This window comes from Thunnus albacares, chromosome 14 (assembly GCF_914725855.1).
Source record: "Thunnus albacares chromosome 14, fThuAlb1.1, whole genome shotgun sequence".
Classification (NCBI taxonomy): domain Eukaryota; kingdom Metazoa; phylum Chordata; class Actinopteri; order Scombriformes; family Scombridae; genus Thunnus; species Thunnus albacares.
The window spans coordinates 30,389,464-30,412,575 of record NC_058119.1 but is presented as its reverse complement, the minus strand read 5'-3'; the positions used below and the strand labels follow the sequence as shown (position 1 = coordinate 30,412,575).

Here is a 23,112-nt window from a genome sequence, read left to right as displayed (position 1 = left end):
GTCCAAAGGGGTAATAAGCACACATTTCACACCAAAACTGCAGCGTGTTGCTCGCCAACCACAGCTCACTGAACCTACTGGGGTTTAGTAAAAATGGTTGGTAAAAAAAAAGTTGATGGTTTGCAGGTCGGGTAAGGTTTAGGTGGTTGACTATCGCAAAGAAACATTTTTATGCGTTGGTTTTCACTGGCACATCGGGAGCCTCTGTACGTGTGATAGAACATTTTGAATGCAAAGTCAAACCAACCTTTAATGAAATACAAACTGAACAGCATTATCTAGGTACTGCTGGGATTTGAACCCAGGATCTCCTGTTTACTAGACAGGCGCTTTAACCAACTAAGCCACAGCACCTGTTGTAAAAAGGTCTTCTCATATTAAAGCTACAGTTTTATCTTGAAATAGGGCTGCAACTAATAATTCTTTACATAATCAATAAATTGGTTGAAAAAATGTAAAAATGTCATCAGACGTCTTGTTTTGTCTTGATTGTAATCCGTATTGTTGCTTCAGTTGAAAATAAGATGGTCAGATTCAGGAAGTCTGCTGGGGAGCAGTCGTATCAGACACGTGTTAAGTTACTGCTGATGCAAACCCAACATTTCCTGCTTCACTGCTTCAAATTAAAAGCTTTTAAATGACTAAATAGCCGACTTTATTGTGAAGAATTAGCAGGAAGTAGGTCCCCTTTAAGGGATCACAAAGAAGCGTCTTGGTGGTGGGTTAAACATGAGAGATAATAAGCAGGTACTGCTGGGATTTGAACCCAGGATCTCCTGTTTACTAGACAGGCGCTTTGACCAACTAAGCCACAGCACCTATGACAAACCTTCCTGTCATATTAAAACTGCAATCATATCTTGAAATCATATCCAACTAATAATTCTTTTCATAATTAATAATTCTCTGAAAAAAAATAAAAATGTCATCAGGTGTCTCGTTTTCTTGGAACAACAGTCCAAAACTACAAAACATTAAATTTACTGCACTGCAGTTAACCAAAACTGACATCCCTAGACTGCACCTTTAATATGAGAGAATCTGTTATCAGAGGCGCTGTGGCTTAGTTGGTTAAAGCGCCTGTCTAGTAAACAGGAGATCCTGGGTTCAAATCCCAGCAGTGCCTGTTTAATCCACCATGAAGATGCTTCTTTTTGAGCCTTAAATTTAAAATATTTAGCTTCATCTACACCCGAACAACATATTTGTGTTGATTGAAATTAAATGATGAATCCTGGCTTTTAAAAGTCACCTGCACAGATCCACATTAAAAAGACAAGTTAATTCAGTCTGTAAGAACTCTTCTTATTGTTCATTTCACCTCTGCTGCAGTTACAGAGGCTTAAAAATATTCCCACTACAGTCTTCACCAACTTGCTGTACATCACTCAACAAGTCTAAGTATCTCAGGATATTATGGAGAAATAGTGCCTCACAGACAGTAATAGAAGGAAGGTAATCACTGTGAAAGGAACCCCACAATGATCAGGCACTGCTGGGATTTGAACCCAGGATCTCCTGTTTACTAGACAGGCACTTTGACCAACTAAGCCACAGCACCTCTAGTAAACAGGTCTTCTCATATTAAAGCTACAGTTATATCTTGAAATAGGGCTGCAACTAATAATTCTTTACATAATCAATAAATTGGTTGAAAAAACATAAAAATGTCATCAGACGTCTTGTTTTGTCTTGATTGTAATCCATATTGTTGCTGCAATTGAAACTAAGATGGTCAGATTCAGGAAGTCTGCTGGGGGGCAGTCGTATCAGACATGTGTTAAGTTACTGCTGATGCAAACCCAACATTTCCTGCTTCACATTAAAAGCTTTTAAATGACTAAATAACGGACTTTTTTGTGAAGAATTAACAGGAAATAGGTCCCCTTTAAGGGAACACAAAAGAAGCGTCTTGCTGGTGGGTCAAACATGAGAGATAATAAGCAGGCACTGCTGGGATTTGAACCCAGGATCTCCTGTTTACTAGACAGGCGCTTTGACCAACTAAGCCACAGCACCTCTGCTGACATCTCCTCTCATATTAAAGGGGCCATCACACTGAGGTGAAGACATTTATGAGCTGAACGATAAATTTATGTTTATTGTCTTAATTGTGATCCATATTGTTGCTTCGGTTGAAAATGAGGTATAAATATATTTTTTAAAAATAGTCACCAGGCAAGTTTCCTGGGACAAGATGGAGAAATAATGTCTCACAGGCAGTAATCACTGTGAAAGCGACCCCACAACCATCAGGCACTGCTGGGATTTGAACCCAGGATCTCCTGTTTACAAGACAGGCTCTTTAACCAACTAAGCCACAGCGCCTGTGGTGACAGCTGTCATAAAAGGTTCTATATGTAAGAATTATGAAGGAATGTACATTTATTAATCATTTTTAATTGCCAATGAGTGAATGGATTGAGACCTTCCGTGGACTGATTTCTATGTGAAGGACCTGGGCCAGTTTTTCTGTGAATATCAGAACGTATATGTGAGTTGCCTGTTTGTTGTTCAAGGGTAACTTCTTGGCCCAGACAAAGGCAATGTAACAGTCAGCCTTCATCTTTGATGTCGGTTTGGTGTGTCTGGGCCTTTAGAGACTGAAATGCTTCAGTGTAACCAAGCGTCTTCAAGTGCAGAAACAGTGAAAGACAGCAAACACTCAGCTTTAGGGTTTTCCATGACATCTAGGCACTGCTGGGATTTGAACCCAGGATCTCCTGTTTACGAGACAGGCGCTTTAACCACTAAGCCACAGCACCTCTCGTGACAGCTTATCTCATATTAAAGGTTCTATATATAAGAATTATGACACACTTTATATTTATTAATTGTTTTTTATTGCCAATGAGACCTTCTCCAGCTTTCTTGGTTGTCTGTAACAGCCTGTGGACTGATTTCTATGTGAAGGACCTGGGCCAGTTTTTACATGAAAATCCAAAGGATGTGACATTTTTGCACCTTGCCTCTCTCCCATTAACGTCAACAAATGACCGGCATAACCACACAACAACACAACAAAAAAGGTGCTATCCGAATAGAAAGGATGGAGAAACACCTTATGGCTTAGAGAAAGGTAATCAATATGAAAGTAAACCCACAACCATCAGGTACTACTGGGATTGGAATCCAGGATCTCCTGTTCACAAGACAGGCGCTTTAACCACTAAGCCACAGCACCACGTGATCTTGTGTTAGATGCTGTTCAAAATTTTGTTGAGCAAGACATTTACCAAAACCAACAGAATACTGGTCGCTGCAGTGGGACCAGTAAGAAGGCTTACAGAATCTCTGTTCTTCTTCTTGTGTCTGTACTTTAATGAAGTGACCTCATAAAGATTCAGAACACTGGAAAGGACTTTATTTAAGTTGAATTGGAAGACACATCTTCCTGTAGTTCCTAGGAAATTACTTTCCTGTTAATCAGGCGCTGCTGGGATTTGAACCCAGGATCTCCTGTTTACAAGACAGGCGCTTTAACCAACTAAGCCACAGCGCCTCTGGTGACATCTCTTATATTAAAGGTTCTATATGTAAAAATTATGAAGGAATTTACATTTATTAATCATTTTTTATTGCCAATGAGTGAATGGATTGAGACCTTCTGCGGACTGATTTCTATGTGAAGGACCTGGGCCAGTTTTTCTGTGAATATCAGAACATATATGCTAGTTGCCTGTTTGTTGTTCAAGGGTAACTTCTTGGCCCAGACAAAGGCAATGTAACAGTCGGCCTTCATCGCTGCAAGTTCTTTGATGATGATTTGATTGGTGTGTCTGGGCCTTTAGAGACTGAAATGCTTCAGTGTAACCAAGCGTCTTCAAGTGCAGAAACAGTGAAAGACAGCAAACACTCAGCTTTAGGGTTTTCCATGACATCTAGGCACTGCTGGGATTTGAACCCAGGATCTCCTGTTTACGAGACAGGCGCTTTAACCACTAAGCCACAGCACCTCTCGTGATAGCTTCTATATATAAGAATTATGACGCACTTTATATTCATTAAATTTTTTTTATTGCCAATGAGTGAACGGGTTGAGACTTCTCCAGCTTTCTTGGTTGTCTGTAACAGCCTGTGGACTGATTTCTATGTGAAGGACCTGGGCCAGTTTTTACATGAAAATCCAAAGGATGTGACATTTTTGCACCTTGCCTCTCTCCCATTAACGTCAACAAATGACCGGCATAACCACACAACAGCACAACAAAAAAGGTGCTATCCGAATAGAAAGGACGGAGAAACACCTTATGCCTTAGAGAAAGGTAATCAATATGAACGTAAACCCACAACCATCAGGTACTATTGGGATTGGAACCCAGAATCTTTTGTTCTCAAGACAAGCGCTTTAACCACTAAGCCACAGCACCACGTGATCTTGTGTTAGATGCTGTTCAAAATTTTGTTGAGCAAGACATTTACCAAAACCAACAGAATACTGGTCGCTGCAGTGAGACGGCTTACAGAATCTCTGTTCTTCTTCTTGTGTCTGTACTTTAATGAAGTGACCTCATAAAGATTCAGAACACTGGAAAGAACTTTATTTAAGTTGAATTGGAAGACACATCTTCCTGTAGTTCCTAGGAAATTACTTTCCTGTTAATCAGGCGCTGCTGGGATTTGAACCCAGGATCTCCTGTTTACAAGACAGGCGCTTTAACCGACTAAGCCACAGCGCCTCTAATAACAGCTTTTCTCATATTAAAGGTTCTTTGTGTAAGAACTATGAAAGAATTTACATTTATTAATCGTTTTTATTGCCAATGAGTGAATGGGTTGAGACCTTCCTCGACTTTCTCAGTTGTCTGTAACAGTCTGTTGACTGATTTCTATGTGAAGGACCTAGGTCGGTTTTTCCATGAAAATCCAATGGATGTGACGTTTTTGAGTGTTCTCGAGTGCCTTGCCTCTCTCCTATTAACGTCAACAAATGACCGGCATAACCACACAACAGCACAACAAAAATGGTGCTATCTGAGTAGAAACACCCCGCAGATATTAGCTCTCCAGCTAATGAGACAGCTAGCTGCCTCTGACAACCACTACACAGTTCACAACAAAACACCCTGCAATGACAAGTCAGCCACTCCCGAGTACACACAGCTAAACAACATTATTTCCTCAACAAAGGAGTAGAAAACAAGCTCCACAACGATAGGAGAACAGAGCTTACCCCTTTCATTCTTTCTGTTGGTTGTCCAAAGGTGGTAATAAGCAAACATTTCACACCAAAACTGCAGCGTGTTGCTCGCTGACCACAGCTCACTGAACCTACTGGGGTTTAGTAAAAATGGTTGGTAAAAAAAAAGTTGATGGTTTACAGGTGGGGTAAGGTTTAGGTGGTTGACTATCGCAAAGAAACATTTTTATGGGTTGGCTTTCACTGGCACATCGGGAGCCTCTGTACGTGTGATAGAACATTTTGAATGCAAAGTCAAACCAACCTTTATTGAAATACAAACTGAACAGCATTATCTAGGTACTGCTGGGATTTGAACCCAGAATCTCCTGTTTACTAGACAGGCGCTTTAACCAACTAAGCCACAGCAGCTCTTGTAAACAGGTCATATTAAAGCTACAGTTATATCTTGAAATAGGGCTGCAACTAATAATTCTTTACATAATCAATAAATTGGTTGAAAAAAAGTAAAAATGTCATCAGACGTCTTGTTTTATCTTGATTGTAATCCATATTATTGCTTCAGTTGAAAATAAGATGGTCAGATTCAGGAAGTCTGCTGGGGGGCAGTCGTATCAGACGTGTTAAGTTACTGCTGATGCAAACCCAACATTTCCTGCTTCACATTAAAAGCTTTTAAATGACTAAATAACAGACTTTATTGTGAAGAATTAACAGGAAGTAGGTCCCCTTTAAGGGAACACAAAAGAAGTGTCTTGGTGGTGGGTTAAACATGAGAGATAATAAGCAGGCACTGCTCGGATTTGAACCCAGGATCTCCTGTTTACTAGACAGGCGCTTTGACCAACTAAGCCACAGCACCTCTGGTGACATCGCCTCTCATATTAAAGGTGCCGTCACACCGAGGCCAAGACATTTATGAGCTGAACGATAAATTTATGTTTATTGTCTTAATTGTGATTCATATTGTTGCTTCGGTTGAAAATGAGGTATAAATATATTTTTTAAAAATAGTCACCAGACAAGATGGAGAAATAATACCTCACAGGCAGTAATCACTGTGAAAGTGACCCCACAACCACCAGGCACTGCTGGGATTTGAACCCAGGATCTCCTGTTTACAAGACAGGCGCTTTGACCAACTAAGCCACAGCGCCTCTGGTGACGGTTCTCATAAAAGGTTCTATATGTAAGAATTATGAAGGAATTTACATTTATTAATCATTTTTAATTGCCAATGAGTGAATGGATTGAGAACTTCTGTGACTTTCTGTGGACTGATTTCTATGTGAAGGACCTGGGCCAGTTTTTCTGTGAATATCAAAACGTATATGCTAGTTGCCTGTTTGTTGTTCAAGGGTAACTTCTTGGCCCAGACAAAGGCAATGTAACAGTCAGCCTTCATCACTGCAAGTTCTTTGATGATGATTTGATTGGTGTGTCTGGGCCTTTAGAGACTGAAATGCTTCAGTATCACCAAGCATCTTCAAGCGCAGAAACAGTGAAAGACAGCAAACACTCAGCTTTAGGGTTTTCCATGACATCTAGGCACTGCTGGGATTTGAACCCAGGATCTCCTGTTTACGAGACAGGCGCTTTAACCACTAAGCCACAGCACCTCTCGTGACAGCTTATCTCATATTAAAGGTTCTATATATAAGAATTATGACGCACTTTATATTTATTAATTGTTTTTTATTGCCAATGAGTGAACGGGTTGAGACCTTCTCCAGCTTTCTTGGTTGTCTGTAACAGCCTGTGGACTGATTTCTATGTGAAGGACCTGGGCCAGTTTTTACATGAAAATCCAAAGGATGTGACATTTTTGCACCTTGCCTCTCTCCCATTAACGTCAACAAATGACCGGCATAACCACACAACAACACAACAAAAACGGTGCTATCCGAATAGAAAGGACGGAGAAACACCTTATGCCTTAGAGAAAGGTAATCAATATGAAAGTAAACCCACAACCATCAGGTACTACTGGCATTGGAATCCAGAATCTCCCGTTCACAAGACAGGCGCTTTAACCACTAAGCCACAGCACCACGTGATCTTGTGTTAGATGCTGTTCAAAATTTTGTTGAGCAAGACATTTACCAAAACCAACAGAATACTGGTCGCTGCAGTGGGACCAGTAAGAAGGCTTACAGAATCTCTGTTCTTCTTCTTGTGTCTGTACTTTAATGAAGTGACCTCATAAAGATTCAGAACACTGGAAAGGACTGTATTTAATTTGAATTGGAAGACACATCTTCCTGTAGTTCCTAGGAAATTACTTTACTGTTAATCAGGCGCTGCTGGGATTTGAACCCAGGATCTCCTGTTTACAAGACAGGCGCTTTAACCAACTAAGCCACAGCGCCTCTAATAACATCTTTTCTCATATTAAAGGTTCTTTGTGTAAGAATTATGAAGAAATTTACATTTATTAATCATTTTTATTGCCAATGAGTGAATGGGTTGAGACCTTCCTCGACTTTCTCAGTTGTCTGTAACAGTCTGTTGACTGATTTCTATGCGAAGGACCTAGGTCGGTTTTTCCATGAAAATCCAATGGATGTGACGTTTTTGAGCGTTCTCGAATGCCTTGCCTCTTACCATTTAACATTAACAAATGACCAGCATAACCACACAACAAAAAAGGTGCTATCTGAGTAGAAACACCCTGCAGATATTAGCTCTCCAGCTAATGAGACAGCTAGCTGCCTCTGACAACCACTACACAGTTCACTGGCACATCAGGAGCCTCTGTATGTGTGATAGAACATTTTGATTGCAAAGTCAAACTGAACAGCATCATCAAGGCACTGGTGGGATTTGAACCCAGGATCTCCTGTTTACGAGACAGGCGCTTTAACCACTAAGCCACAGCACCTCTGTCAACGGCTAGATTGTCAATATCAATCTACAAAAGCAACACTGCCGTAACAGCTGAAGTCAATGAGCTACTTTCTTTGGGTAAACCTCCTCTTTCTTCTCTTTTTGTAACTGTGACAGTTCCATATTTTAGTACTGGGGGGCAGACGTTTAACAAGCTGAAAACCTGAAAAGGTGTAGCCAGTTGAGTGTCATCGTCACTACAGTGAAAAAAACATCATATTTTCAGGTGTGAAGGAATCTGTGATGATATTTCAGTGCTTCATTCTTCTCATTTATTGTCTGTCAGCGTAGTCGATGCTACAAGTGTTTTTAGAAATTATCCAATCACTATGGATTTAAATAACCAATGAGAGGTTGAGTGCTGTAGGTGTTGATCTGTGATCATTTATTTGCAACACACTCATATAAAGGATACTTAGTGAACATAGTTTCATATAATGATACTGATAAGTTCTCTTTGAGTAAGTTGAAAGTAGTTTCTGCAGTCTGAGGCACTGCTGGGATTTGAACCCAGGATCTCCTGTTTACTAGACAGGCGCTTTAACCAACTAAGCCACAGCACCTCTGGTAAACAGGTCTTCTCATATTAAAGCTACAGTTATATCTTGAAATAGGGCTGCAACTAATAATTCTTTACATAATCAATAAATTGGTTGAAAAAATGTAAAAATGTCATCAGACGTCTTGTTTTGTCTTGATTGTAATCCATATTGTTGCTTCAGTTGAAACTAAGATGGTCAGATTCAGGAAGTCTGCTGGGGGGCAGTCGTATCAGACGTGTTAAGTTACTGCTGATGCAAACCCAACATTTCCTGCTTCACATTAAAAGCTTTTAAATGACTAAATAACTGACTTTATTGTGAAGAATTAACAGGAAGTAGGTCCCCTTTAAGACCTTCCACGGACTGATTTCTATGTGAAGGACCTGGGCCAGTTTTTCTGTGAATATCAGAACGTATATGCTAGTTGCCTGTTTGTTGTTCAAGGGTAACTTCTTGGCCCAGACATAGGCAATGTAACAGTCTGAAATGCTTCAGTGTAACCAAGTGTCTTCAAGTGCAGAAACAGTGAGAGACAGCAAACACTCAGCTTTAGGGTTTTCCATGACATCTAGGCACTGCTGGGATTTGAACCCAGGATCTCCTGTTTACGAGACAGGCGCTTTAACCACTAAGCCACAGCACCTCTGTCAAATGCTAGATTGTCAATATCAATCTACAAAAGCAACACTGCCATAACAGCTGAAGTCCATGAGCTACTTGCTTTGGGTAAACCTCCTCTTTCTTCTCTTTTTGTAACTGTGACAGTTCCATATTTTAGTACTATCTTCTATGAGACAGGGGGGCAAAGTTTAACAAGCTGAAAACCCGAAAAGGTGTAGCCAGCTGAGTGTCATCGTCACTACAGTGAAAAAAAGTCATATTTTCAGGTGTGAAGGAATCTGTGATGATATTTCAGTGCTTCATTCTTCTCATTTATTGTCTGTCAGCGTAGTCGATGCTTCAAGTGTTTTTAGAAATTATCCAATCACTATGGATTTAAATAACCAATGAGAGGTTGAGTGCTGTAGGTGTTGACCTGTGATCATTTATTTGCAACACACTCATACAAAGGATACTTAGTGAACACAGTTTCCTATAATGATACTGATAAGTTCTACTTGAGTAAGTTGAAAGTAGTTTCTGCATTTTGAGGCACTGCTGGGATTTGAACCCAGGATCTCCTGTTTACTAGACAGGCGCTTTAACCAACTAAGCCACAGCACCTCTGGTAAACAGGTCTTCTCATATTAAAGCTAGTTATATCTTGAAATAGGGCTGCAACTAATAATTCTTTACATAATCAATAAATTGGTTGAAAAAACATAAAAATGTCATCAGACGTCTTGTTTTGTCTTGATTGTAATCCGTATTGTTGCTTCAGTTGAAAATAAGATGGTCAGATTCAGGAAGTCTGCTGGGGGGCAGTCGTATCAGACACGTGTTAAGTTACTGCTGATGCAAACCCAACATTTCCTGCTTCACTGCTTCAAATTAAAAGCTTTTAAATGACTAAATAGCCGACTTTATTGTGAAGAATTAGCAGGAAATAGGTCTCCTTTAAGGGATCACAAAGAAGCGTCTTGGTGGTGGGTTAAACATGAGAGATAATAAGCAGGTATTGCTGGGATTTGAACCCAGGATCTCCTGTTTACTAGACAGGCGCTTTGACCAACTAAGCCACAGCACGTATGACAAACCTGCCTCTCACATTAAAACTGCAATCATATCTTGAAATCATATCCAACTAATAATTCTTTTCATAATTAATAATTCTCTGAAAAAAAATAAAAATGTCATCAGGTGTCTCGTTTTCTTGGAACAACAGTCCAAAACTACAAAACATTAAATTTACTGCACTGCAGTTAACCAAAACTGACATCCCTAGACTGCACCTTTAATATGAGGGAAACTGTTATCAGAGGCGCTGTGGCTTAGTTGGTTAAAGCGCCTGTCTAGTAAACAGGAGATCCTGGGTTCAAATCCCAGCAGTGCCTGTTTAATCCACCATGAAGATGCTTCTTTTTGAGCCTTAAATTTAAAATATTTAGCTTCATCTACACCTGAAAAACATATTTGTGTTGATTGAAATTAAATGATGAATCCTGGCTTTTAAAAGTCACCTGCACAGATCCACATTAAAAAGACACATTTTTCCAAGTTAATTCAGTCTGTAAGAACTCTTCTTATTGTTCATTTCACCTCTGCTGCAGTTACAGAGGCTTAAAAATATTCCCACTACAGTCTTCACCAACTTGCTGTACATCACTCAACAAGTCTAAGTATCTCGGGATATTATGGAGAAATAATGCCTCAAAGACAGTAATAGAAGAAAGGTAATCACTGTGAAAGGAACCCCACAATGACCAGGCACTGCTGGGATTTGAACCCAGGATCTCCTGTTTACTAGACAGGCGCTTTGACCAACTAAGCCACAGCACCTCTGGTGACGGTGTCTTTCATCATGTCCTCTCATATGAAAGCTATAGTCATATCCCCAAATAGGGCTGCAACTAATAATTCTTTTCATAATTAATTGTCTGAAAAAATGTAAGAATGTCATCAGTGTCTTATTTTGTTGGAACAACAGTCTATAACTACAAAACATTAAATTTACTGCACTGTTAAGACATGAAAGGGCAGCACTTTCTCACGTTTCAGAAGCTGGTAGATTGAATAGCATACAAACAAACATTTAGAGATTTCCATGGCAATCAGGCACTGCTGGGAGTTGAACCCAGGATCTCCTGTTTACAAGACAGGCGCTTTAACCAACTAAGCCACAGCACCGCTGTGAGAAGCTATCTTCTCATGTTAAAGCTACAATCATATCCTGAAATACAGCTGTAACTAATAACTCTGTACATAATCAATGAATTTTTTGAGAAAAAAAAGTAAAAATATCATCAAACGTCTTGTTTTGTTGGAACAACAGTCAAAAACTCCAAAACGTTATATTCACTGCACTGTTAAGAAGAGAAAAAGCAGCACATTCATTTTCAAAATCCTTGCAGATTAAGATTTTCTGTTGATTAATTAATCAACTACTTGCAGAAATGTTGAAGGTCTGATACAACATTTGCTTTTACTGAACAGCATCTTCCAGGTACTGCTGGGATTTGAACCCAGGATCTCCTGTTTACTAGACAGGCGCTTTAACCAACTAAGCCACAGCACCTCTGGTAAACAGATCTTCTCATATTAAAGCTACAGTTATATCTTGAACTAGGGCTGCAACTAATAGTTCTTTACATAATCAATAAATTGGTTGAAAAAACATAAAAAATTGTCATCAGACGTCTTGTTTTGTCTTGATTGTAATCCATATTGTTGCTGCAGTTGAAACTAAGATGAGAAAATGAGGTATAAATATATTTTTTGAAAACAGTCACCAGACAAGATGGAGAAATAATGTCTCACAGGCAGTAATCACTGTGAAAGTGACCCCACAACCAACAGGCACTGCTGGGATTTGAACACAGGATCTCCTGTTTACAAGACAGGCGCTTTAACCAACTAAGCCACAGCGCCTGTGGTGACATCTGTCATAAAAGGTTCTATATGTAAGAATTATGAAGGAATTTACATTTATTAATCATTTTTTATTTCCTGTGGACTGATTTCTATGTGAAGGACCTGGGCCAGTTTTTCTGTGAATATCAGAACGTATATGCTAGTTGCCTGTTTGTTGTTCAAGGGTAACTTCTTGGCCCAGACAAAGGCAATGTAACAGTCGGCCTTCATCACTGCAACCCACTGCAAGTTCTTTGATGTCGGTTTGGTGAGTCTGGGCCTTTAGAGACTGAAATGCTTCAGTGTAACCAAGTGTCTTCAAGTGCAGAAACAGTGACAGACAGCAAACACTCAGCTTCAGGGTTTTCCATGACATCTAGGCACTGCTGGGATTTGAACCCAGGATCTCCTGTTTACGAGACAGGCGCTTTAACCACTAAGCCACAGCACCTCTGTCGAATGCAGGTTTTTCAATATCAATCTACAAAAGCAACACTGCCGTAACAGCTGAAGTCAATGAGCTACTTTCTTTGGGTAAACCTCCTCTTTCTTCTCTTTTTGTAACTGTGACAGTTCCATATTTTAGTACTGGGGGGCAAAGTTTAACAAGCTGAAAACCTGAAAAGGTGTAGCCAGCTGAGTGTCATCGTCACTACAGTGAAAAAAACATCATATATTCAGGTGTGAAGGAATCTGTGATGATATTTCAGTGCTTCATTCGTCTCTTTTATTGTCTGTCAGCGTAGTCGATGCTTCAAGTGTTTTTAGAAACGATACAATCAGTGTGGATTTAAATAACCAATGAGAGGTTGAGTGCTGTAGGTGTTGATCTGTGATCATTTTATATAAACACATTCATACAAAAGATACTTACTGAAAACACTTTCATATGATGATGCTGATAAGTTCTCTTTGAGTAAGTTGCAAATAGTTTCTGGAGTGTGAGGCACTGCTGGGATTTGAACCCAGGATCTCCTGTTTACTAGACAGGCGCTTTAACCAACTAAGCCACAGCGCCTCTGCTGAAAGATGCTCTCATCATGTCCTCTCATATGCTGCAACTAATAATTCTTTTCATAATCAATTACTTGTCTGAAAAAAGTAAGAAAGTAAGAAAAGAAAGTAAGTAAAAAGTAAGAATGTCATCAGTGTCTTGTATTGTTGGAACAGCAGCACAAAACTACAAATTACTGCACCTTTAAGACAAGAACAAGCAGCACGTTCTCACATTTCAGAAGGTGGGCGATCGACAGCTAACATACAGCTTTATGGTTTTCTATGACAACCAGGCACTGCTGGGATTTGAACCCAGGATCTCCTGTTTACAAGACAGGCGCTTTAACCAACTAAGCCACAGCGCCTCTGACAAACTTTGCTCTCATATTAAAACTACAGTCATATCCTGAAAAAGGGATGCCACTAATAATTCTTTTCATAATCAATTAATTGTCTGAAAAAAAGTAAGACATAAGGAGTAAGACAAGGAAAAGCAGCACCTTCTCAAATTTCAGAAGCTTAAACAAGAGAACGTTTGGACTTAAAACGATTGAATGATTATCAAAGTGCTTGAAGATTAATTTTCTGTCGATTGATTAATCAGCTACTTGTTGCAGCAAGAGAAATGTTGAAGGTCTCGTGCAACATTTGCTTTCACTGGATCCAAAATGCTGATTTTCTACAAGTCAAACCAAATAGTTTTTTACTGTAATGAAGAACTCTCTCTGAACAGCATCGTCAAGGCACTGCTGGGATCAGAACCAACAATCTCCTGTTTACAAGACAGATATTTTAACCACTAAATCACAGGTTCGCTTATTTAGCCTTCAGCTTCTGTCTTTAGACTTGTTGAGTGATGTACAGCAAGTTGGTGAAGACTGTAGTGGGAATATTTTTAAGCCTCTGTAACTGCAGCAGAGGTGAAATGAACAATAAGAAGAGTTCTTACAGACTGAATTAACTTGGAAAATGTGTCTTTTTAATGTGGATCTGTGCAGGTGACTTTTCAGTCAACACAAACATGTTGTTCGGGTGTAGATGAAGCTAAATATTTTAAATTAAAGGCTCACAAAGAAGCATCTTGGTGGTGAATTAAACATGAGGGATAATAATAATAACAACAAGGCACTGCTGGGATTTGAACCCAGGATCTCCTGTTTACTAGACAGGCGCTTTAACCAACTAAGCCACAGCGCCTCTGGTGACAGTTTCTCTCATATTAAAGCTATAGTCATACTGAGATGAAGACATTTATAAACTGAAATGATAAAGTTATGTTTGTTGTCTTGATTTTGATCCATATTGTTGCCTCAGTTGAAAATAAGGCAAAAATATTTTAAAGAAAACAGCGTGGTTATGCACAGTGGGAGGGGAGGGCCGGCTCACTGACTGGGAGTGAGAGATGCTTTGCAGAAACATGGTGCAAAACACAACATTAGAGATCTTTTATGTCATTATGAGAAGTGTAAGTGAGGAAATTGACATCACAGGCAATATTCTCGCGCCGCTGTGAGCTCCACAAGTTATATTGTCTGTCAGTGTAGTCGATGCTTCAAGTGTTTTTAGAAACGATCCAATCAGTGTGAATTTAAATAAGCAATGAGAGGTTTAGTTTCTGCTGCAGTGCTGTAGATGTTGTTCTGTGATCATTTATAAGTGACAGAATAGTTAGTAAACACACTTATACAAAAGACACTTACTGAATACACTTTCATATAATGATACTCTTTGAGTAAAGTGGTATCAGCAGTCTGAGGCACTGCTGGGATTTGAACCCAGGATCTCCTGTTTACTAGACAGGCGCTTTAACCAACTAAGCCACAGCGCCTCAGATAACAGCTTCTTTCATATTAAAGCTACAGTCATATCATGAAACAGGGCTGCAACTAATAATTCTTTACATAATCAATAAAATGGTGGAAAAAAAGTAAAAATGTCATCAGACGTCTTGTTTTGTCTTGATTGTAATCCATATTGTTGCTTCAGTTGAAACTAAGATGGTCAGATTCAGGAAGTCTGCTGGGGGGCAGTCGTATCAGACACGTGTTAAGTTACTGCTGATGCAAACCCAACATTTCCTGCTTCACTGCTTCAAATTAAAAGCTTTTAAATGACTAAATAACAGACTTAATTGTGAAGAATTAACAGGAAGTAGGTCCCCTTCAAGGGGTCACAAAGAAGCGTCTTGGTGGTGGGTTAAACATGAGAGATAATAAGCAGGCACTGCTGGGATTTGAACCCAGGATCTCCTGTTTACTAGACAGGCGCTTTGACCAACTAAGCCACAGCACCTCTGGTGACATCTCCTCTCATATTAAAGGTGTCGTCACACTGAGGCGAAGACATTTATGAGCTGAAATGATAAAGTTATGTTTATTGTCTTGATTTTGATCCATATTGTTGCTTCAGTTGTAAATAAGGCAAAAATATTTTAAGGAAAATGTTCACCAAACAAGTATCCCGGGATAAGATGGAGAAATAATGCCTCACAGGCAGTAGAAAGGTAGCCACTATGAAATTAACCCAATGACCATCAGGCACTGCTGGGATTTGAACCCAGGATCTCCTGTTTACTAGACAGGCGCTTTAACCAACTAAGCCACAGCGCCTCTTACTACCATTACTGGTGTTAATGGTATTGCTGGTTTTGGTGAGTGAGGCCTTTAGAAGCTTGCTGCCGCTCTACAATATCCAGCCGGTATATGAGAGGAGGAGGATCGACGTCTGATTCAGGAAATAATTGATAGTAGATACATTCTTGTTTTATAGTTATACAGTGAAATAATCAAAGCAGCAGAGAAGCTGTTTCTGTCTTTCTACCAGTGGATCAGTTCTCCACTTTGAACTTAAATATCTCATCAACCATTGGATGGATTGTCATGAACTTTGGGTCAGACATTCATGCTCCCCTCAGGATGAATACCTCTAATTTTTCCTATACCACCACGAGGTTGATATATCAAATAATCGAAAAGCACAAAAAAAAACCAACGATGAGAAACATTGTGAAGCACATTTGATTTGATTCTTTTTGTCAGATGTCGAGACGGCCCTCCCAGAAAAACAACACAACAGGTCGTAATGTCAGTCGACCAAAAACGACCTATAGCGACGTTTGAGTGACAGCTGTCGTCTAGCAGTGGTGCAGATCAGATGACGTATATATATGTGGACAGATTTCCTCATTCAGAGGAGGAGGGAGGATGGAGGCTTTAACCCAACAGTGGACTTTGTTTCCTGTTTCCAACCGCAAGATAAAAAGCATAACTACGATCGCCTCCTAACCTTTAACCCCGTGGTTATTATTGTAGCCATGACGACGAAGGTGGCCTAACTTTAAGGAAGTAGTAACTTTAACCCACAGGACCAAAACAAGCCAAACCAGACTTTAACCACAGCGTTGTCACATCATAAAACATCATTATTGTTTAACAGTGATGTGTGATGGTCCAGCAGATTACTGCTGATAGAGACGCCAGATAAGAAAACGCTTGTATGTGTCGTTCTGGAGTCACATGATCAAACCAGAGCTGCTAACTTGCACCTCTCATCACCTGTTGCCAGGTGTTACTACACTAGTTATTTGTCACTGTCCACGGACAACCAAACTGGTCCTTTTCTCCAGATTAATAAAGTTTTCTAATCTAATAAACCAGCATCACACTCAGGTGTTTGAGTCTCTGTGTGATCAGGTCTGTGTGCAGGACTTCATTCAGCTGTAACTGGACCAGTAATGTGAGCAGAGTGTAACTGGGACCAACTCACTGCCGTCTGTCACTGTCAGCGGCCGCTAACAGCTCGTCTCCAGGGGGCGATGTTTCATTCACGCCTGTTAACCCTCATTCAGTGGAAATGTCAGCCAGATGAGTCAGAGAGAGATAAGAACTGCAGCCAACTGTCAGAGTGCTATTTAACCTTTATCGATGTGTGTGTGTGTGTGTGTGTGTGTGTGTGTGTGTGTGTGTGTGTGTGTGTGTGTGTGTGTGTGTGTGGTACAGTCTCATTCAGGATCATTCAGGTCTCAGCTGCTGTTATTTTTCTGTTAATCCTGCAGACTTCTCTTGTTTCTCTGCTGTTACTCTCCCTGCAGACAGGGGGCGACGTACCAACAGACTTAAAGGACAAACACACTCCTGCTGTGTGCTAAAACTGAATTTCTTCAACACAAGACAAATATGTGTTTATGAATGTATAGAGGAGGGTGTCAGTGTTCCAGGAATATAAGATTCTGATCATTAGTAGTGATAAAAATATGGAAAAAGTTCATATTATTGGATTTTGTCTCCTGTTATTATTCTTTGTTCCTGTCTTACTTTCTCAGATTTAGAACTACAATTCTTATGATGCTTTAGGGGATGTAAACAGGAAGTGTAACGTTGCCATGGATGCAGTTGGTCCATCCCACACAGGCTTCTCCAAACACCGCTTCATATTCAGAGCCAAATGTATCCCACAATGCACCACCAGTACCACCAGTCCAGTGGTTGGTGGTCGTGCGCCTGTAGGCTGGTTTTATAATAATCAACAAATAAGAAGAGTCATGAAAGTTGGATTTAGCATGAATATTATCATTCATATATAATCACAAAGTGATGACAGAACCTCCACAGATAGTTATCATGTAATATTAACAGTGAATCTGATCTTCTTGATGGGACTGATGAGACTAATATCGTTATATATCTGACACTGTTTCATGTAGTATAAATGAAACCTGCACACTTCTAGATAACTTCCTCCTTCCTCCTGCACCATCACCACCTCCCTCTATTTCTACACCTCCATCTCTACCATACCTTTAGCCCTCCCATCCCTCCTGCTCCTCCTGCGCTCTCTCTCCTCCAGGTGTAAAGGTCAGAGGTCGTGGACCGTAGCTGGATGGAAATAGAAGGATGATATGAGAGAGTCAGAGCAGCGAGATGGCATGAGGGATATTTGGTTGTAATTGGAGTGATTGGATGTGACTCAGCGATGGGGTAGGGGGTGGGGGGGGGGGTTAGCGCTGTATGTACAGCTGTCTGGGGTTTAACACTCAGGCATGAACACTTGTGCCCAGTCATTGTGTTCGAGGCGCCACAGAGGCCACCGAGGTTGCAGACAGACCTCCGTTAATGAAAGATCACAAATCCTGCAAACAGACATGTTTCCATCAGGGATAAATTTGTCCTGCTGAGATGATGTCTGACCTCACACACCGCACGAAAACTGTATTTGGAGCATCAGTCGGTCCCTGCGTGGTGTGAAGGTTTTTACCATGAGAAGACAGAGATGCTTTATGTGATTATATCACTTCCATAACGCTGGTCAGAATCTGTGCTGCAGAGGTTGAAATTATCTTGACTCGTCCCATATTTATACAGTTGTGTTAATTATTCCTTTCAGATGTGTCTCAGTCATGTGAAACAACATGTGATGTACCGTAACGCTGTTTTAGTTTCCGTTTCCACAGTGATGAAGTATAAACTTTGTCACAGGCTTCAAGAGTTCAACAGTCAGGAGCAACTGCTGCTTTTTAAACATGAACATTCCTCTCGAGTTATATCGCTTTTCTCTCTTTTAACGACTTTTTGATACTTTCAGGTAAACATTTATTACACAGTTTTAAAAAGTCTTCTTGCTCATAATTTTGGTTTATTTGAAGATGGACGCCGTCGGTTCAAGGTGTTCTCTCTCAGGTTTCTGTAAACGCAAAACAAAAACTCCAATCCTGAAGTGGATTTTTAGATTATAGTGACGTCAGGCTGCAGACACTTTAATCATTACCTTATTGATTAATTCTTTTCTCATTTGATTGATGGTTTCGTGGTAAAACAGTGAAGCTTTTCCATCCATAAAGTGATTGAAAGCTGCAGACTGACGTGTGCGCTGACCTGTTCTGTGTTACTGGACACATTTTAATACATGTGCTAGAAACCTACATTCAGAACAGTTGTAACAGACGACGTAACAACAGAAACATTTTCACCTGTGTCCTCTTTTCTTTTCTTTTCTTTTCTTTTCTTTTCTTTTCTTTTCTTTTCTTTTCTTTTCTTTTCTTTTCTTTGAGCAAGAGTTTAAACAGTTGACATTGTGGCAGATTTGTTTTTTTGCTTTGAGGAAAGTGGGATGTAAATGTGTGTGTTTGTTGTTGTGTTTGTGTGTGGATAGATCACTCCGGGCAGCAAGGCGGCGCAGGGTAACCTGGTCCAAGGTGATGTCATCGTCGCCATCGATGGCGTCAGCACCGAGGGGATGACTCACCTGGAGGCCCAGAACAAGATCAAGATGGCCAACTACAACCTGGCACTCACCATGTCCAAGTAAGATCAGACACTATGGATGAGTTGATGATTTCTGTCTTCTGGTGACTTTTTAAGTAAAATATGACTGAAAGGAAATCCTGAAAGTTTCCACCTGAACTAAAATAATCCTAATCTGGAACGACAGATGAAACCACTGTAAATAGATTATTGGCAAGGAGCAGAATGGCCATCAGGAAGTTATTTTAACTGTGACGCAGCAGTGGACTGACTCATTTAACGTGAATAACAAAGATCATAAAGAAAAACATAAGAAAAGAAGTTAAAATCCCCCAAAATGGAAGCAAATAATGCTTCAAAATAAAAAGTTAAAGTTCAGCTCCAGAGACGTATAAAAACACTCAGCTTTGAATAATAATTTCCACAAACAAATGTTCAATTGTTCTTCAAATTTGGCACAAACGTCCACTTGGACTTAAGGATGAACTGATTAGATTTTGGTGGTCAAAGGTCAAAGGTCACAAAACACATTTTTAGCTCATAACTCAAGAATTTATACAGAAATTATGACAAAGTTTCACACAAATGTCTAACAGGATGAAATGATGTAGTGATGGCATTTAATATCCAAAAGGTCAAAGGTCAACTTCGCTGTGACATCATAATATCCTGTAAAAACACTTTTCTGGCCGTTATTCAGCGTCGTAACTCAGGACCAGAAGGAGAGATTGTGTCCATATTTCACACTCAGATGCTGAACTGGTGAATCTTTTGTGTCCACGTTGAAACTGGTGATAGTTTAGATCTTCTGCGTGTGAAACGTCCACGTTTTTACAATCCGTAGCTTCTCTGCAGCAACATCCAGGTCTGAAGCGTCGTCTACTGTCATCACTACGACTCTGTGTTCTATCACAATCAGATTTATAAGCCAAACACATACAAGGAAAAGTCTTCACTATAAATATTATGAGTCTGGACGGACGTGGATGTAAACTGCAACCTGACAAACAACCACCAGTCAGTGTTTTATTAGTTTACTATTTAATTCTGGTAAAGTGTGACCTGGTCTGAATGCACAAAGTAAAAACATTATATTATGTTATCCAGCAACTGCTTTCTTCACGGGATCATAAAACTAATGTTTTAACCTGTTATATCTTTAACTTAAATTAATTTAAAGTGCAGGAAAAAAAGAGGCAAAAAGAGAAAGAAGAAGCAGCAGTAACACACACATAATAACACACACACACACATCTGAACAGATATGATGAAAATGTGTCCTCTCTCGTTTCTCTAATCTCTCCATCTGCAGATAAAAGGTCAGCTGAAGGTAAACAGACTCTTCATACAGCAGATAACACACAGATATTCAAGGACGACATACAGTAACTGAGCAGCGTTGTGCTTAAAACCGTCCAGATTACATTTAAAAAAGAACATTTTTACTGACATTGTAAGAATCAGTTTCAAGGATTTTATGCTCTAATGTGAGCCGCATGTCTACTAACCAGGCGTGTTAGCATATCATTAGCTCGCTAGATTATTTTGCATGTTTCCAGGTTTAGTTAGAAAAGCAGCTGACAGGATAAAAGCCCTGCGGTTAGCTGGATCAGTGAACATCGATGGGTTTAAAAGGTGACACGGTGACGTTTCCTCCTGCCCTACTTTTAACTGTTTACCCCCGACGGGACGACAAAGACAACGTGAACCTCTCTGAACCTCAGACAGACAGCCGATTGGTCGGTCAGATGGACGTTTAAAGGTCACCGCTCTCTCGTTAGGACGGTTCAGGCTCTCGGGGGACTCGAGGAGGAGGTGATGGCTGATGGTCGCCTTCAGGATCAGAGCGGAGAAGACATAACTGGAGGGACAGCCACGGTGCAAGTGGAGGGTCATGTGACTGGCATCCGTCCGGCCACTGCGGCTTTACATGATACTGTAGAAATGAAAAATGATTGGCGGCCTGGAAGGAAGGAATTGAAATCAAAGCTGTGAGCAGCGTTGGTCGGGACCTCACACTCTGGCCCATCGGGATCATTTTGCTTTTTAAAAATGAGGGATATTTCTTGCAAGTGTTGTGTGCTTTTATTTTGAAAGTGTGATTGACATGTGTACTGTCAGGTGTGTAGAGACAATAAGTAACTGCAGCTGGACACAGAAAAATACTCATATATTTGAATGGAGAGTGTGAGTGAACCCACACCTTTTTGAACATTTACTGCTTCCACATAGTTTAAGATACAAACTACATTTGAACTTTAAATGAGTCACGAGACTTTGACCTACAAATCTTGAATTTACATGTTTTTTCTATCTTTTATTGTTTTTGAGATATTAGAGTGTGAGTTTTAAAGTCTTTTCTTGCTCCTCCTGTGATTTTATAATGAGTGTGTATTGCGGAATGTTTCACAGCACTGAGGGAGTGACATCACCAGGAGCAGTTGGAGAGGAGGATTTTAGAGTACGCTTCTTGTGAAATACCCTCATAAATCCCATGAGTTTGGCCAAATCTGACATTAAAAATCATATTTTAGTAGGAAATTTCGTGGCGAATCCATTGATACAGGTTTGAAAGTGGTCAGACTTATAGTTTAGACGTCAGAAGCCTCTGTTTGACACAAAGTTCATGCCCATAGATTGCCTCCCCATTGGTTTACATTGTAAGGTGTGATGTGGCACTGCAACTTTCAGGGCTTATAAAATCCAAACCGTTCAAGTTATTACAAAGTTTTTAACAACTTTTTTTTGCATAGTGTCATAAGTCATGTATTAAAGTTTGAAGCTGATACCATTAACACCCTTGGGGGAGATAGCGTTTGTTTGGAGTCCAAAATTGGGTCCAAAAAAGTCTTATTTTGAAATTGAGATTGCGGACTTCCTGTTGGATTTAGGTCAGGGGTGTCGGCGTATGATTTGTAGGTCTTGATGAGACGATTAATTGAGTTTTCTCTCTACAACATTCCTACGGGCTGTGGCGGCCATTTTAGTTACATAGGTTGCGCTAGAGAGCACATTTTGGCACTTTAGGGGTTAATTTTTACATGTTATCAAATTTTTCACCAAACCTGATGTGCGTGCCAAATTTGGTGAGTTTTTGAGCACGTTTAGGGGGTCAAATTAAGGGTTTAAGTGGCGTAATAATAAAGAAAGAAAGAACAGCAGTCCTCGGTCTCCAATGACGAACTGATGGAGGATGATCAGCAGTGGATGGAATAAATAATGTGCTGCTGCAGACGTTGACATCGGACTGTTTTGGTGTCACACAGTCGAATCTTCCTCCTCATAGCCTGAAGGTGTCTGACAGCAGATCTGATAAGCGCAGAGAGGAAATGAATGTTGGTCCACAGCGAGCTCAGAGCAGAGTCTCATAACCACGAACCCTCCAGGTGAAGAAGATAAGACGGCTCGGCTGAGGATGAGGATGAGGAGGCTGTCTTTTTTTGTTTGTTTCATCCGTGTGAAGTGGACGGTGGTGAGGCCTGTGGTGGAGCTCAGGGAATAGATGTGAAGCAGCAAATATAATAGAATCTGTTTGACCTCTGTTAACCCTTCACGCCGCCTCCGCTGATGAAACGGGCGACATAGAAATCACACAAAGCAGAGAGAACAATCAAGCTTTCATTTTTCATTTCAGGGTCACAGTTTTTTTTTTTTTTACTGTTCCTGCAGCACAAATTGACTGTAATATATGTGTGAGAGTCAGTAGGTTCACTTTGTCAAATACTTCTGAGGTTTCTGGCTCAATTTTAGAGCTCAGTCCGATAAATTATCCAAACGAAACAACAGAATAGCTTCTCAT

At 40.2% G+C, this 23,112-nt stretch overlaps 1 protein-coding gene and 33 non-coding genes across 40 annotated transcripts in view; 3 read left to right on the top strand and 31 right to left on the bottom strand.

Moving 5' to 3' along the window:
- LOC122996608 (LIM domain-binding protein 3-like) overlaps nucleotides 1-23,112 on the top strand; it is a 93,495-nt gene that overhangs the window by 41,605 nt on the left and 28,778 nt on the right. For all 7 annotated transcript variants that reach the window (XM_044372176.1, XM_044372174.1, XM_044372171.1 and 4 more), the window contains exon 4: nucleotides 19,222-19,373. In XM_044372176.1, the coding sequence (XP_044228111.1) occupies nucleotides 19,222-19,373 (152 nt within the window). The remainder of the gene's footprint in view (nucleotides 1-19,221; nucleotides 19,374-23,112) is intronic.
- Nucleotides 281-354, bottom strand: trnat-agu. Its single transcript has one exon. It is a non-coding gene; the product is annotated as a tRNA-Thr (tRNA).
- On the bottom strand, nucleotides 746-819 carry trnat-agu. Its single transcript has one exon. It is a non-coding gene; the product is annotated as a tRNA-Thr (tRNA).
- Nucleotides 1,053-1,126, top strand: trnat-agu. The gene has a single exon. It is a non-coding gene; the product is annotated as a tRNA-Thr (tRNA).
- On the bottom strand, nucleotides 1,488-1,561 carry trnat-agu. Its single transcript has one exon. It is a non-coding gene; the product is annotated as a tRNA-Thr (tRNA).
- Nucleotides 1,946-2,019, bottom strand: trnat-agu. The gene has a single exon. It is a non-coding gene; the product is annotated as a tRNA-Thr (tRNA).
- On the bottom strand, nucleotides 2,255-2,328 carry trnat-ugu. Its single transcript has one exon. It is a non-coding gene; the product is annotated as a tRNA-Thr (tRNA).
- Nucleotides 2,693-2,765, bottom strand: trnat-cgu. Its single transcript has one exon. It is a non-coding gene; the product is annotated as a tRNA-Thr (tRNA).
- trnat-ugu lies at nucleotides 3,112-3,184 on the bottom strand. The gene has a single exon. It is a non-coding gene; the product is annotated as a tRNA-Thr (tRNA).
- On the bottom strand, nucleotides 3,429-3,502 carry trnat-ugu. Its single transcript has one exon. It is a non-coding gene; the product is annotated as a tRNA-Thr (tRNA).
- trnat-cgu lies at nucleotides 3,884-3,956 on the bottom strand. The gene has a single exon. It is a non-coding gene; the product is annotated as a tRNA-Thr (tRNA).
- On the bottom strand, nucleotides 4,606-4,679 carry trnat-ugu. The gene has a single exon. It is a non-coding gene; the product is annotated as a tRNA-Thr (tRNA).
- trnat-agu lies at nucleotides 5,478-5,551 on the bottom strand. The gene has a single exon. It is a non-coding gene; the product is annotated as a tRNA-Thr (tRNA).
- trnat-agu lies at nucleotides 5,929-6,002 on the bottom strand. The gene has a single exon. It is a non-coding gene; the product is annotated as a tRNA-Thr (tRNA).
- trnat-ugu lies at nucleotides 6,224-6,297 on the bottom strand. Its single transcript has one exon. It is a non-coding gene; the product is annotated as a tRNA-Thr (tRNA).
- Nucleotides 6,687-6,759, bottom strand: trnat-cgu. Its single transcript has one exon. It is a non-coding gene; the product is annotated as a tRNA-Thr (tRNA).
- On the bottom strand, nucleotides 7,436-7,509 carry trnat-ugu. The gene has a single exon. It is a non-coding gene; the product is annotated as a tRNA-Thr (tRNA).
- trnat-cgu lies at nucleotides 7,949-8,021 on the bottom strand. The gene has a single exon. It is a non-coding gene; the product is annotated as a tRNA-Thr (tRNA).
- trnat-agu lies at nucleotides 8,516-8,589 on the bottom strand. Its single transcript has one exon. It is a non-coding gene; the product is annotated as a tRNA-Thr (tRNA).
- Nucleotides 9,139-9,211, bottom strand: trnat-cgu. The gene has a single exon. It is a non-coding gene; the product is annotated as a tRNA-Thr (tRNA).
- Nucleotides 9,719-9,792, bottom strand: trnat-agu. Its single transcript has one exon. It is a non-coding gene; the product is annotated as a tRNA-Thr (tRNA).
- On the bottom strand, nucleotides 10,182-10,255 carry trnat-agu. Its single transcript has one exon. It is a non-coding gene; the product is annotated as a tRNA-Thr (tRNA).
- On the top strand, nucleotides 10,489-10,562 carry trnat-agu. The gene has a single exon. It is a non-coding gene; the product is annotated as a tRNA-Thr (tRNA).
- On the bottom strand, nucleotides 10,934-11,007 carry trnat-agu. Its single transcript has one exon. It is a non-coding gene; the product is annotated as a tRNA-Thr (tRNA).
- On the bottom strand, nucleotides 11,282-11,355 carry trnat-ugu. The gene has a single exon. It is a non-coding gene; the product is annotated as a tRNA-Thr (tRNA).
- On the bottom strand, nucleotides 11,670-11,743 carry trnat-agu. The gene has a single exon. It is a non-coding gene; the product is annotated as a tRNA-Thr (tRNA).
- Nucleotides 12,023-12,096, bottom strand: trnat-ugu. The gene has a single exon. It is a non-coding gene; the product is annotated as a tRNA-Thr (tRNA).
- On the bottom strand, nucleotides 12,457-12,529 carry trnat-cgu. The gene has a single exon. It is a non-coding gene; the product is annotated as a tRNA-Thr (tRNA).
- trnat-agu lies at nucleotides 13,023-13,096 on the bottom strand. The gene has a single exon. It is a non-coding gene; the product is annotated as a tRNA-Thr (tRNA).
- trnat-ugu lies at nucleotides 13,366-13,439 on the bottom strand. The gene has a single exon. It is a non-coding gene; the product is annotated as a tRNA-Thr (tRNA).
- trnat-agu lies at nucleotides 14,198-14,271 on the bottom strand. The gene has a single exon. It is a non-coding gene; the product is annotated as a tRNA-Thr (tRNA).
- On the bottom strand, nucleotides 14,829-14,902 carry trnat-agu. The gene has a single exon. It is a non-coding gene; the product is annotated as a tRNA-Thr (tRNA).
- Nucleotides 15,293-15,366, bottom strand: trnat-agu. Its single transcript has one exon. It is a non-coding gene; the product is annotated as a tRNA-Thr (tRNA).
- Nucleotides 15,610-15,683, bottom strand: trnat-agu. The gene has a single exon. It is a non-coding gene; the product is annotated as a tRNA-Thr (tRNA).